The sequence below is a fragment of the Fringilla coelebs genome, assembly GCF_963513975.1.
Source record: "Fringilla coelebs genome assembly, chromosome: 2".
NCBI classification, from domain to species: domain Eukaryota; kingdom Metazoa; phylum Chordata; class Aves; order Passeriformes; family Fringillidae; genus Fringilla; species Fringilla coelebs.
The window spans coordinates 82,904,479-82,918,922 of NC_140029.1; the positions used below are offsets into that span (position 1 = coordinate 82,904,479).

Below are 14,444 nucleotides of genomic sequence, written 5' to 3' on the forward strand. Positions count from 1 at the left end.
ACATCAAAGAGGGATGGGAAGAGAAGGAAATAGGAATGTCATGCTAAGGGAGGGTCCAGGACAGCTCTCAGTGCCACCCTGGAGTGTTGTGTCCGCCTGAACCCAGAGCAGAGTCCTGAGCACACCTGACACAAGCTCAAGCTCTTTGCTGTGAGGTTTGGAAGACAAAGAGGGTCACGTCTGCTACATCATTGAAATGAGTCATGGGGATGAGTCCCTATAAATTTCTCCTTTACCCTGTGGTACAGAAAAGGCTGTATCACATTCTGCAATTTAAAAAGGACAAAATCTGGGTCACCACTTCTCCTGTGACAGCATCCTTGGTCTAGCAGCTTCTTAGGCAGGATTCCTCTGATTGAAGAGTATTGTGGCAACATCAAATTAAAAATCCTTCACTGAGCTTTCACCACAGTAGAGGTACAAGGTTGAAACTGTGGGCCTCTACATTTTATGAAGGTGAAGAAAAATAAAATCAGTAACAATTATGGCCAGCTTCTCCAAGAGAGAGCAGTCTGTATTCCCCATCTACAGGCACCAGTAAAGTGATTTGTCATGCAGTGTTTTAGGTTTAACTCACTCAATCTGACAGGAGATTTGCTTCACTTAGCTGTGGCTGAAATGGCTGAGCTGAGCTCCAGCCATCCCTGGGCTAAGCCAAACCCTCCTGGAGGATGCACTTGGGCACTGCTCACAGGTTGTAGCAACAGAGGCACGGGTACAGTTCTCTTCAGCATGTAGCCAGGGGATGGCACCTACAGCAAAGAGACAGGGCAGGAAATGGAGACAGTCATCTCTTCATCTGGCACAGCAGGATTTGCCAGAATTTGTGCAGCATAGCCCACAGAATGAATTACGATTAGCTGCTAAGGCTGGAGCAGTCTAAAATGCCCACCAGGAGACATCCTAGCACACAGAGCATGCACTAACAGGCGCACTACAGCCCCTTACAGATCCTGAATCCTCTCCTCCCTCCTTCAGTGCAGACCAGTCCACATTTTCTTATCTGCCCAACATTGTTGGGGAATACCTGCAGGGAGCCCAGGGTAAATTGTGCAGTTTTAGCTGCCTTTGGGAGGGTGACACAGATTGTATAAATAAGATGCGATTCCCCCATTTCAGAGGTGGAAAGATGAAAGATCATTTGGGAAATGTTGCCTATTCCTCAAATCCCACACTGGCCAGTTCAAGTAATTAAAAATATATTCCACTGACAGCAATGCAGTGACATTGACCTCCGTGACCTCTGGACAAGCGTAGGTCTGTAGACTACATTCATAACAACCCTAAAGGTAAGGCTTTGTCAGCACATTTACATTTCATATGGAGGGGGTCCAAAAAGCATAAAAGTCTAAAAACCTGCAGGCTGGTGAAGTAGTTCTTTGCCAGCAAGGGAGGGGATAATCAGGGTTACAGTGAGGTATTGAAAAATATATTATAAAACACCTTCATCATTCATAGCATTGTCTTTCAGCAAGCTCCTGCCAGTATTTACCCACAGAGAACTGGGGCGAGAGCGCTCATTATCACACACTCTTTTTGGCTGGTTTTGTAGATGTGTTACAAACACCACTGGATTTTAAGGAAGTGTTCACCAGCCTCTTTGGCTGATACAAAGCTATCCTAAAAGCATTTCCAGCTCTCACTTCATGTAGTCAGGCTACAAGCCTTCAGACTTGTAGGCTTGAACTCTCACAGTCTCATCTGAATGTCTTGCACATCTCTACAGAATTGCTCCACCACCTTTTTCCTCCAGTTGCCAATAAGTGCAGGATGACCTTCAGTTTTTGCACTGTTGCCAAAAGCAGTTTATTTAGAAAGTCAGAAAACAAAAAGAGTTTCAAATAAACTTCTGTATCTTTTTCAGTAACACTTTGATCAACTGTGCAAGCTCAACGAAGATGACTCATCATCAATGGCCGGGCTGTACTAGAGCATTCCCAAGCTCAGGCCATGAAATAGTTAATGAGCCTGTTTCAAAATGCTTTAAAAAAAGGAATCTTTCTGTTTTCTGAACGTGGCTTTGGAACAGACCCAGACTATTTAAGTCGCAAAAACACTGAGACACAGTACTAATTATTCATGGTGAACCCTTACTTACTTGTCACTAAATCACCATTAAGGAAAGGTTAAGATTCCCTCATTTAAAATGAGAAGCAAGGGTTCCTGTGATCCCCCTTTATCAACTTTGACTAGATATAAAAAATTATTAACACGTGTATGCTTTCCCATCAAAATCTCCAGTAACATCAGGCAACATGTGTAAAATACACCAGCAATAAAATGGAGTTTAGTGTATCTGAGGAACTCAGTGCAGGCTTTGTAAAATGAAACAGTTTGGTAGTCTGACCTCGATCCAACCAAACAGAACCCATTTCCTTTCAAAGGGAGACACTTCTTTTAAGACAGAAAAGCTTAAAAGAATCCTTAGGAACAGACTCCTTACAAAAGTGCATCAAAAAAACCAAAATATCTTGCTCAATTACAAAAGCTTTTATTCTTGCAGACGCTTAAGATTATGATCTTCAGTGTTTCAGAGGAGAAAACAATTTCCCAAGGGTGTTTCTGAGTGAGACTGTTAGGTGATATTTTCAGTGCCTGCACTATTCAAGCTGGGGGAAACAACTCAAAAAAAAGAGCCCACACATGCCCAAAGGAGATCAGAGATGCAGCCTCACTAGATGGCAACCCCTGGGCTGTTCAGGTGCCCTCACCGCCTCCACAGCGGGGAGAGGGGCTCCAGCGCTCCTCAGGAGATGCACAGCAGTTTTTGTTTGGTCTGTTTGGGAAAAGCTCTTGTTAGCTCCTTTCTAGGCTCATCAGACTTCCCACGCCAGGTACTCCTCAGATACAAATATATCCTCTGGCAGCAGTGTAGCCATACTTCAAAGAACACTGATCTCCAGATTTCTTTTTTTCCTTTCAGTGCAAGCTCCTATAATCTGAACCACCCCCTTAAGGAACTATAGCAGGTTAGAGGCTAAGCTAAAGAGACTTGTGGGATGCTGCTCAGTCAGGCTGGTTCCCAGAGCCTGACCCAAAGTACCTGCAAGCCCACCAAGAACCCTCCCGAGCTGGCAGCACTGCGAATGGACTGCCACCCCAGCCTCGGATCGGCCCGGCTCTGCTGGCACCCACAGAGCTGCTTCTCCCACTGGTTTTAGACAAGGTCTAACGCAAGAAGGCTGACTGATGCTCTGCTTCTGAGCACCACAGGTCACCATCTACAAGGCAGCAGAACACCAGATGAGCAAAACCCACCAGCTGCTCACATTTGTGGCCCTTCAGGGCTACTTGGAAGAAGAAGGTGAGGTCTGTGGGCAATCAGACTATTCAGGTTTGCAATGTCTATCCCAGAACCAATGCCTGAAAACCTCTTTTTGACTTTTTCTGAGCAAAATCTCACTGACACCTGTAAGACAGCTGACAGGATAGGCTATAAAGTCTTCAGGATTAGATACCCAGTTAATACACATTTGGCCTACTGAGCTTATGAGGTAAATAATTCCTAAAACAGGTGGGTCTGTTCCTTACCTGGGACCACTGCATTATCAGCTCTCCCATCATTTGCCTGGCCTGCTGAAAGCACAAATCTTAGGTGCACAGCTCAGGGGAGAAAAATGGGCACGGAGATTATTAGCACAGCATCATCAAGCTGAAATAATTCTGAGCAGCTGTCAAGACGTGCTGCAAATTCACATGCTTGAAGTAGGAGCTAAACAAACAAAAAAATAATCCAACACATCTCCACCTGAAATAACCCCCCAGCTGGTCTTACCCAGGTAGTCTCAGACACAGTTAGATGCAAGCTCTGCTGGGAGCTGGCAGTGTGCAGCTCACTTATGCAAGCTGGGAGGTTTGCCAAGGTGAAGAAGGCAGAACAGAATTTACAGAGCAGAATATTGTCCCATCATCAAAACCAGCAGCAGGGCAGGATTAACCTAATTTGTAGCTACCTTGGCTGGACAGGCTGCCCATTGATCCTCATACACACTCTCAAGAAGCTGAGTGATAGAAAATGCTGAAAAATTGTTCTTGAAAAGTGCATTTCCTCAACAGCACCCAGCTATCAAACACTGGAGTGTTGTGGATGTTCATCCATGGTGGTTCCTTTCCATACAGCTTGTGGACACCTTGGGCAGCTTGTGGGGAGGAAAGAGGAGGCGGCAGATACAGCTAGCTCTTGCTTATGAAAGTAAAATTAAAGCATTTACCAAAACAAATTATCTCAGTTTATCTCCAAAAGATTTTGCTTCACCTCTCCACACTTCCCAGCATGCTGATCTCAGATCTCTGAAAAGTTAAATCTGGATAGAATGAAAAAAAAATTGCTTTACCTTCCACACTATCTTTTAAAACACAGAAGGCACAAGGATTTGTCACCACCACCGAGGGTAAAACCCCAGGCTGAGGGTAAAACCCCAGGCTGATCCCTATGTGGATCCCGTTTAAAAAACAAACAATCCACTTGGGGCTGGCAGGGAGCCAGACTGCGGGATTGCCTTTGAAAACTTGCATCTCAATAGGAAACCTCCGAGTATTTTGATCTGTTTTCATAACTGTAACAATTTTCATCCCTTGACTTTGTAGCATATTATCACTCCTTTCTTTCTACTAAGTTACAGAAACAGACGGTACAAATGAAGGCCAAACAAGCACGGGTCGCTGTGAATAAAATACACCATTTCAAAAGATTTAGAAAAGACAAAACCCGCTGCCTGTCTTAACTCCTGCCAAGAAACCATTACAGAGGATGGAGGCACGGTGAAAGCCCCCTGAACGCCGCGTCCCGACAGCAGTAACAACCACACATCTCGGATCTATTGTGTAGCTTTATTTTTATAGGACCTATCATAGACTCTTTTACATAACTTAAATGATTATCAAATAATCTCCTGTACACAATGAGACGGAGCCGCATCACTTTCTGAGCTTTGACACATTCCTGGAAGAAATCCAACAGTCTGTAGGAATCACATGGCCTCAGTGGCTACAGTACATTTTTGTCCCGAACTTACACCATCAATTAACTTACGAATCACTGTAAATTGCCGTTTTGCAAGATCCTGCAAGACGCTGTTAAAATTTCAGGACACTGAGTTTTGGTAGCAGCATTTTTAATTTTGCTTCACTTTCTTGCTTTTATGTCCTCAGCTGAACACCTGCCAGCACTTGTGACAAACGTGAGCCTGGGAAAAATGTTAAACGCACCTCAAGTGTTGACACGAGCTTTAGATTTAGACTGAAATCATTGACGAGCGGTCCCCGCGGCCTCTGAGGAGCGCAGCCCCTGTCCCCACGTCGCCTACAGGTACAGCAACGCGTCTGCCTACAGCCAGCCAAGCCCTGGCCCCAAAAGAAGGATGAAAGGGGGGCACCGGCCGCTACAAAAAGACCTGAAGAAACCCAAAGTTTCACATTTTATTTGCAGCGTCGCCCAACCCGCAGGAGGAGGAGACTGGCAGTGCACAAGGGTGAATCCTGCGGGGCTCTCACATGCAGCGGAGTGTGCGGAGCCCCGTGCGGCCTCCGCGCCGCCCCAGCGTCCGCCCGCCGCCGCGGGGGCTCCGGGCTCCGCTCCCCGCCTCGCCGTCCCGGCGGACGCCGAGCCCCGGCCACCCTACAGCCCGGGGTAGCCCCCGCGGTGGTACGCGCCGCCGTAGTCGTAGGGCGGCTGCGGCGGGGGCAGCGGGCACTCGGGGAAGAAGGGGGCGAACCCCGCGGGCAGGTGCCCGCCGGGCTCTTCGCTGCCGCCGCCGCCGGCGGGCACGGGCTCGGCGCCGCCGGGGTAGATGGGGCGCAGCGGCTCGGCCGGCGCCTTCCTGGGCGGGCTGCAGGGCGCGGCCGGGCTCCAGGGCGGCTCGGGGTACAGCAGCCCTCCCAGCAGCGGGTGCGGCCCGGCGGGCAGCGGCAGCTCGTACAGCCCGTGCTCCAGCCCCAGCTCGGCGGGCAGGCGGCCGCCGAAGGCGTCGGTCGGGGCGGCGTGCTCGGGCAGCAGCGCGCCGTACTCGGGACACAGCAGCTCGAAGAACTCGGTGGCCTCCGCGCCGCCGGCCCCGCCGCCTTTCTCCGGCTCCTTGGCGGGCGGCCCGCGGGCGGCGGGGCCGGGCAGCGCGGGCTCCGTGAAGAAGGAGGGCGGCAGGTTGCGGTCCCGCAGCGGCACCTTCCGCGGGCCGCCCGCCGCCCTCTCCCCGCCGCCCGCGCCGCCGCCGCCCGCCTTGGCCTCGGCGCCGCCCGCCGCGCCCCGGCCCCGCTGCAGGGAGCCGAAGAGGGCGGCCAGGCTCTTGCTCTGGAGGCTGCTGCCCGCCGCCTGCGCGGGCTCCCGGCGCGGCGGGGGCCGGGCGGGACAGGCGGCGGGCGGGCAGGCGGCGGGCGGCGGCGCGGGCGGCGGGGCGGCGGCGGCGATGATGCCGGTGCAGCGCTTGATCTGCTTCTGCAGGTACTTCCTATGGTTCACCTTCCGCCGGGACTTCACCGGCCGGTCCAGCGCCAGCTTGATGTTGCTGGAAGCCGAGTCGATGAAGCTCAGCAGGTCCCGGGTGGCTTCTCTAAAGTCCCCCGCGTCGCCGCCGCCGCCCTCGTAGCCCTTCTCCAGGTCGGCATAGCCCAGGAGCCCGCCGGCGGCGGGGAAGCAGAAGGAGAGGAGGTGGTGGGGGCTGAGGAGCGCGGCGGGCACGGCCATGGCCGGCGGCGAACGCCGCCGCCCCGAGTTCCGACAGAGTCCGCTCGGATGCGCCCGGCGGGCGGCGGCGGCGGCAGCGGGGAAAAGGCGGCGGGCGGGGAAGGAGGAGAAGGAGGAGGGATCAGAGTGGGGCTGGCCCCGGCCCTCCCCGCCTCCCTGCCGGGAGCCCGTGGGCCGGGCCGGCTGCGCCCACCAACCCACCGTCCCGGGCGGGAACACCGGCAGCTGCGGGGCGGGACGAGCATCACCCCCGGGACTTGGACACACCCTCCCTGGGACAGATACGCAGCCCGCGGGACAGGTGTACACACGCACACCCCGGGACAGGTGCACAGGCATCACCTGACCAGACACACGCAGGCACCCCAGAGCAGGGGCGCAGCATCCTTCAGACCCCATCAGTCCTGTCCCCCCTCCTGCAGCTGCTCAGCTGGCACAAAACGTGTTCCTCCTTCTGGGTCAGACCCGGCGCTTACACGGCTCTGGGTGCGAGGGCTCGGGGACATGCTCTCGCTCTGACAGCCACCAGGATACACACACTTGATTTGTAAAGGATGCTTTTTTCCAAGCTCATTGATATGCACATTGCATGGTGTATTCTCTGTCTAGTCAAGTCCTAAGAAAATTCAGAGCTGTGATCCAGTGGAGATTTCAAATGGCTGGGTTGCAGGGTGTTAGTCACAGAATTATGTAATGGTTTGGATTGGTAGGGACTTTAAAGATCATCTAGTTCAACTTCCCTACGGTGAGCACAGACACCTTCCACTAGATCACCTCGCCTGTGGTGTTGCATGGACTTAGTGAAGCAGCAGTATAAGTCTTCCGTATAAAAGGTAAAAAAGTTAGTGAAGTGGCCACTTAAAGTGCTGTTAACAACTTCTGAAGGAACTATCTTGTCTTTTTTTATGGGGAAAAGGTATTTCAATTTGCCTTCAGAAAACTCTTACATTGATGCAGAACAACCCTCAACCCAGCTCCAGATTTATGTTCAGTGCTTTTATATGTCCAAAACTGAATGAAGATCCATGTCCAATTTGGAATTAAGTGAGTTTTCATGGTCTGCATCAGCTAATTGGAAATGCAGCAGATTTGTATTGGAAGGAAAAAACAGAAAGCAAAACTGCAGAAGGAAAGTGAGACAGGCTCCTTGGACTGTAATTAGTGGTAAAATGGAAAAACCAGCCAAATTCACCTCACTGTGGTTTGAAACACTTGTTGAATGCAAAGCAAGTATTGCAAAGGGACAAGAAGAGAAAGCACATATTTCGTGAGAGGAAAAGAAGGCTCAGTATCCTCTACAAAACAAGATTACTGATTTTCCTGATCTCTCACCAGCATCTCAGCAGTCTCAGCAGGGTCCCAGCAGCAGGCAGATCTTCACAGTCCCAGGCACAGCCTGGGTTCTGGTGCCGGCCCATCTGGACCGGGTCTCCTTTGCAAAACTTGCTCAGCTGGAGGCTCCCAGATTCTCTGTTATTTCAGGACTTGCTCTGAGTGGAACTGTGTAATTGAAGCAAAAGAACCCTGGTAGGCAGAGGGCTCTGGGAAGTTTCTGTATCTCTCCATGTCAGAATGAGTATGTCTACATAGAAGGTGGATTTAAACGACTTAGCTGGAATACAACTGACAGGGATTAACGATCCGAGCTGTTACCCTCAGGCCCTGTCAAGCCCTGTCAAGCTTTGCAGCCTGCTCCAAGCTCCCTTATTGATGGGAAAATGTAAAGAGCAACATATACATCCCCTGTGTGCTCCACTAGATAGTTTTGCATCCCCTGTGAGGCCACTTTGAGCTGCACATGGGTCCCGAAAACAGGGGTCACTGTCCCTCACAGGATGTGCAGGCAGTCTGGGACTGTTTCTTATGTGAGCAACACAAAATTATTCAAACAGAGCGGCAATGAAGTTGTCCTCAAATTAGCATCCGCCTCAGCATTGTAGCAGCAATATTCCCTAGCTTGTCTAAAGGGTTTGTTAATGAGTCTGGGTGGCATTATATGCAGAGTGGATAAATATCCGGTGGCTCAGATAAAAAAGAGCTGAAAGCCCCAGCTTCTCTTCTCTTCTCTAAGGCTGAATTCATTCAATTAAACAGCTTTGAGAGCTCAGCTACGGTTTAGCGGGAGACTTTATTACCTCCTAAAACTTGGAGAGTATTAAAACAATTGTCAGGCATGCAAAGGAAAGTTTGCATTCAGTTGTGCTAAGCAGCTGAATTTACATATTCTCAACCAGATCTGGAGATTTAGAAAGCCTTCATAATTGCATTAAACATGCTTATTCTCCGTGTTCTCTCAGGCAGAGCTGATTACCCCGAGTTGGGCAATGCCTGGAGGGAAATTTGCTAAGCCACATGATGTCAACAACTTGTAAAGAAACTTGATTTTTTTTCAAGGAAATAGCAGTTTGGTTATTTATGAAAAACATCTCTTTTCTAGCAGCTGTATGAGACTGCTTGTCTTCTGCCTGTGCTCTTTCAGGATGCTGATGCTCAGTCCACTCGTGTTGACTCTCAGGCCCAGCTATCTACCTCAGGTCACTAGCAGCGTCTAATGTCCAAGAAATGCTGGGTTTAGACCCACAAAATAGCCCCAGTGCCGAGCAAAATTTTGGACCAGATGTCCTTTTCCCTGCACTTTTCCCCTTAAAGACTGGGGTGAGTGAAGTGGCTGCAGAATTGCTTCCACCACCCCAAACTTTCATCCCACAGGAGAGTACTCAGTGCTTAGCAATGGGCTCTGGGGGTTATACTGCTATTTTTTTGCCCACTTTTGCATAGGGAATTTATCTGATTTTGTTCATTTTCTTGCTTGTTATAGGGAGCAGCATCTCAACCACCTGTGGGGGTTGAACCAAGGCTTCTGAGAGCAACGCCCTTGGCATCCAGCTTGGCTTTTTTAGAATACCAGGGCAGAGTCACTCTGAGAATCAAAGGGAGTAGGAGCATGCCCTGATCACTAATGCTTTGCTCTGGCCATAAAATGAGCTCATGGCCACACCATCGAGCCCTTCACAAGAAGAACAATTTTTTATCCTTGCAGACCAGGCTGGACAGACAGGAGAGCAGTTTCCACAAGCGAGGAAGCCTTGCACAGCCAAGGGCTGCGTTACAGTGCCAGCACTTCTGTGGAGCAGCTGCTCACTGGAGCCAGTTGCAGAAGCTCTGTCTGCCCTCCTGAAGCTCATGGGGCGCCCACCTCAATGTCCAAGCGTCCCAGGGATGCTCTGCTGGTGCTGAATCCAGTAGGATTCAGCCTGAAGGAAACATCTCACGCTGTGCCTCATCACTAAAAGGAAATAGAATCAGGCTGATAGAAGGAAGAAATGTCTTATGATGAGAGTTGTGAAACACTGGCACAAGTTGCCCAAGGAGGTGGTTGATTCCCCATCCCTGGAAGTGTTCAAGGCCAGGCTGGATGAGGCTTTGAGCAAGCTGGTCTTGTTGAAGATGTCCCTGCTCACTGCAGGGAGTTTGGAACCAGGTGATCTTTGCAGTCCCAAACTGTTCCATGATTTTATGATCACTAGCAAAACCTTCTCCTAGGGAAGGCAAAGCAAATCCAGCGTTGAGCCCAGCTCTCACAATTCACAGCACCCATTTTCCTTTCATCATGGCATCAGGGGGGCAGCGTGAAAGTAAGAAAATCTCAGTGACAGGGGAGGGAGGGCTCTTTTTTTCTTTCCCCCCCCTTTCCTGGTTGGATGGCCCATATGGTTATCGAGTTCTGGGAAAATCTGGCTGCCCAAACAGGTGTCACCGCTCCCAACCTACAGACTCATTTCCTGATCGCGTCTTAATCGGCGAGTTGGTTGTGAAAGTTGATTTCTTGCACATTCTTATATCAGTGGGAATTTCTGCCCTTCCCTGACAAGTATTATAGGCAGCCTTTGACATACAGCCCTACAGGACCTAAATAGGCTGCTATTCTTTCCCTACACTGAAAGGGAGCTTTGTGCCAGGGATTCATTAAACTGCACTGCACAGCCCTTCATAAATGGGCTCAATAATGAACAGTCGATTTAACTGGAAAAGCTGCTGGAGCTGTTAAATTAAAGGGAAATAAAGTGCACTTCAGGCTCAGTCTGCCAGAAGAAAATGTTGACCTAAAAAAAAAAAAATCTTTATTTTACTCAATCTCTTGCAAACAGGCTAAAATCTTCAGGAAGTTTATACTCACAACAGTGGGAACAATTTTAAAACACACTGATTTGCTTTCCCACTAATAAAGAAAGAATTGCACTAAAATCCTCAGTAAAATCAGGAGAGATGAAAGGCATATTCCACTTAAGCCAAATTTAGTCCGCTTAACGTGAATTTAATATTTGTATGTAGATCCCTCATCCCATCAACTTTATATAGGCAAAGTTTCCACTGGAACTAAGCTCATAAAGTCATGAGGGAGACACTTCATTTCCAGTTTGCCAATATTTTCTGAAATTCGGCAGTGCAATGCAGTCCAGTCCTTCAGTGCCCAGGTCTGCCATCATGTTGCAGTGGTTGTTTTGCCCATGTGAGGTGTGCAGGACTCAGCTGAAAAACAGGCACACATGGGAGACTCCATTTAATCTTCTGAATGGATGCAAAAGTCCATCGTTCAGCTGAGCCTGACTCAACTCTTGGTTTTGGAGGAGTGAAATTCCTTACTTCAGTGAGGTTACTCCAGTACAAACCTAGAGCAGTGAATCAGCTCTTCCGTCACAGCCATCTCACTCTCCTTCGTCTGGACAGTTTAAATCCTGTTCCTCACCTGTGTTCTGTACTTTAGATATGAAATATTGTGAAGAGAATCTGTCTGTGTGAAGATAGACTGGAACCTTAAGGACGAGTAGATCAGAACAAGCATGCAGTGGGGAAGGGACCATGTCCAAATCTAACTCCTGGGGTAGTTCATCCAAAGGAACCTCAGGACCAGCTTAAAAAACTTAGTGTTGCTTTTACATTTCACATTGCAGCTATTTTTCCCTTATGTAAACTTCCTGATTGAAGAAACCCTCATCTTCTTCATACTGCTGTGATTTTTGTTCAAATCTTGTGTATATTATATAAGGTGGTGGCAGCAGGCTTTGAGCTCTTCACTGAAGCTACCTTCAGTGGGCTTAATATTTTTTCATACTCTGAAAACATGGAGCGTTCAGAAAGAATGCTGAAATAGCTGAAATAGGTCAGTCTTCCACCTAAATTTTCTATAATTATTTGAAGTTTGATTATTAATTACCTGGAGTAGATCAAAATCCCACAAGAATTGCAAAATCATGAACCTGTCTGTCAAAAAAATAGTGCATTTAATAAGTTGATAAGCCACCTCTTCTGCTGGTGACTCACCACTGCAAGAGCTGCGCAAGAAACACCACTGGCATCTTCAGGAAAGAGACTTGTGGCTTGAAATTGTAATTTTGTTTTTCATTAAGTCCTGCTCCTGGTAGAAATATCCTATGAGGAAACATTTACTAAAACATATAATTAATTAGAAAATAAAGCAGTTTCCATACTATTGAGAAATTTTTTCTTTTTGTTTTTTTTTTTTTTGTCCTCAATTCTTGTGTATTCCTTTCAATTTTCAGGGTTTTATCTTCACTCAGGGACATTTCTGAAGGTAAATGTGCAGGGATTAGGATTGAATTCCTTCCTTTATTTATCTAGTACTGCACGTTGCTGCTGGGAAGAAATGTGAAATGCTATCAGACAGCAAATAATGTCAAGCCCTGTCTTGTTTGCTGCAGACTATATTCCCTGAAATGTTTTGGGTTTTTTTGCTTGGCAGGAACCAGCTTGTTTGATCTCCTGGTCCCTGACAGGCTTTGAGGAGGTGCTACATGGCTGTGTGGCTTGGGGGAGGACAGGAGCTCCCCAAACCTTATCTGGTGCAAAGAGGGAGGATTTAAAAACGCTGCAAAGGATCCTTCATGTACCTGGGCATGGCCACTGACAGCACAGGCGCTGGTGTCCCCGCAGGTGTGGCTGTGCACCATCCTCAGCTCAGGGGACAGAGCGTGGCAGGGCCAGGCGCCCTGTGGGCTGTGATCCTGGCCACACGCTGCTTGGCAGCGCTGTTTCAGAGAGAAGCCTTCTCTCTCAGGATTAATGCTCTGAAGTAAGGACCTGGTCCCATTCCCAGTGAAGCCATTGCCTCTGGATGTCATTAGGGGATGGATAACTCTGCTGGGTGGATCTAGCGTTCACTACTGCTGGCCATCAGCAATTCTCCTGACTCTGGTCAGCCACTCCCTGTCCCTGCCCTCTTTGGGAATAATCCGTGTTCTTGAGCCAGGACACCCCATATCAAAATCCCTGTATGATTTGTAGCATCTTTGCTCCATGTAGCTATGAGCTGAGCTCTGCTTGTCCTTCCAGCTCTCCCGTGGCCTGGGATCAGCGCTCTCCCCGCACTCTCTGCCCCTCTGGGCAGCTCTCAAATGGCACTTCAGCCAGGCTGGCTTGGAGGTGACTTCTCTCTGACTTGAAGGTGATTTTCAGGTACCTCTGACCACAGCAGTGTTATCATAACTTTTCCCACTCCTTTGTGTCTCTCAGACAACACGGTGCAGCTCAGCTGATGGATCAGCCTGGAGAGGAGAAGGCTCTGGGGAAATCTTCAAGCACCTTGCAGTACCTAAAGAGGCGACCAGAGAGACAGAGAGGGGCTTTTCACAAGTGCCTGGAGTGACAAGACAAGGGGGAATGGCTTTAGACTGAAAGAAGATAGGTTTAGGTTAGATGTAAGAAAGAAATCCTTTATTGTGGGTAAAGGGTGGTGAGGCTCTGGAATAGATTGTCCAGAGAGGCTGTGGATGTCCCAGCCCGGGAAGTGTTCTAAGCCAGGTTGCATGTGGCTCTGGTCTAGTGGAAGGTGTCCCTGCCCATGGTAGGGGTTTGGAATTAGACTTTTAAGGTCCCTGCAACCCAAACCATTCTGTGTGACCCCATGACAGACAAGAAGAGAGCCCAATCCTTACAGATATTTACCCTCAGGGAAGCTTTTCCTGGTGTGTTACAATTGTTAAGAGGTATTTGCAGTGCAAGTTCATCTGTAAAAATACTGTTCAGCAACATGTTCCAGTATTTAAATAAAAATAATTAGTTAATCAACTCACATAAATGAAAGCTGGTTAAACCTCATTTCTTTACAAGAATCTTTTTCTCATAAAAAGAAAAACAACTGTGGGAATTTTAATTGTTTTACTTTTAACTTACAAATCTATCAAACCTATGTCCAGTTTTGCCTATCAAAAATTGCCTATTAGGAAATCTCAAATCATCTTTAACTCAACAGGCAAATGTGATTTTCTATTCCCAGCCTTGCCACCCATCCACTGCAGCACTGGGCTGCTCTGAGGCGCCCTCCAAGATCTGAAGCCCGACCAGGAATACATTTTTGCCAGGGTGACATGAAGATCCATGTGAAAAATTAGCAGGTGCAGGACAGCTGATGTTCCTTGTCTGAGCTGCTGCAGGGAAATCAAAATCCCAAATTAATTTCACAGTCTTCAAATACCAGGATCAATTTTATTAACTGGTTGGTTTTTTTTCCCCCTATTTATTTTTCTCCCTTGCTGGGGTATGTCTGCAGGGAGTTTAATCTCATCAGGAGCAGGAATTGGTCCCAAGACCCTTTTCTTACAGCAAAGAGAATGTTCTCAGTGGTGCAGCACTGGTCTGCAGGACGTGGGCACGGCAGGAGATTCTGTTCTGCACAAAGAGCTCCCTTGGCCCACGAGATGTGGCCACAATGTGTTCTCCCATGGAAGCCCCAGGCCCTAAATCACCC

At 48.7% G+C, this 14,444-nt stretch overlaps 1 protein-coding gene across 1 annotated transcript; it reads right to left on the reverse strand.

Annotated features, from left to right (window-relative positions):
• Positions 1–5,617: 5,617 nt before the first annotated feature.
• On the reverse strand, positions 5,618–6,679 carry FAM181B (family with sequence similarity 181 member B; the record flags this gene model as incomplete). Its single annotated transcript, XM_084226200.1, has 1 exon — positions 5,618–6,679. One exon carries the CDS (start codon positions 6,677–6,679, stop codon positions 5,618–5,620), a length of 1,062 nt encoding a protein of 353 aa, XP_084082326.1.
• Positions 6,680–14,444: the final 7,765 nt, after the last annotated feature.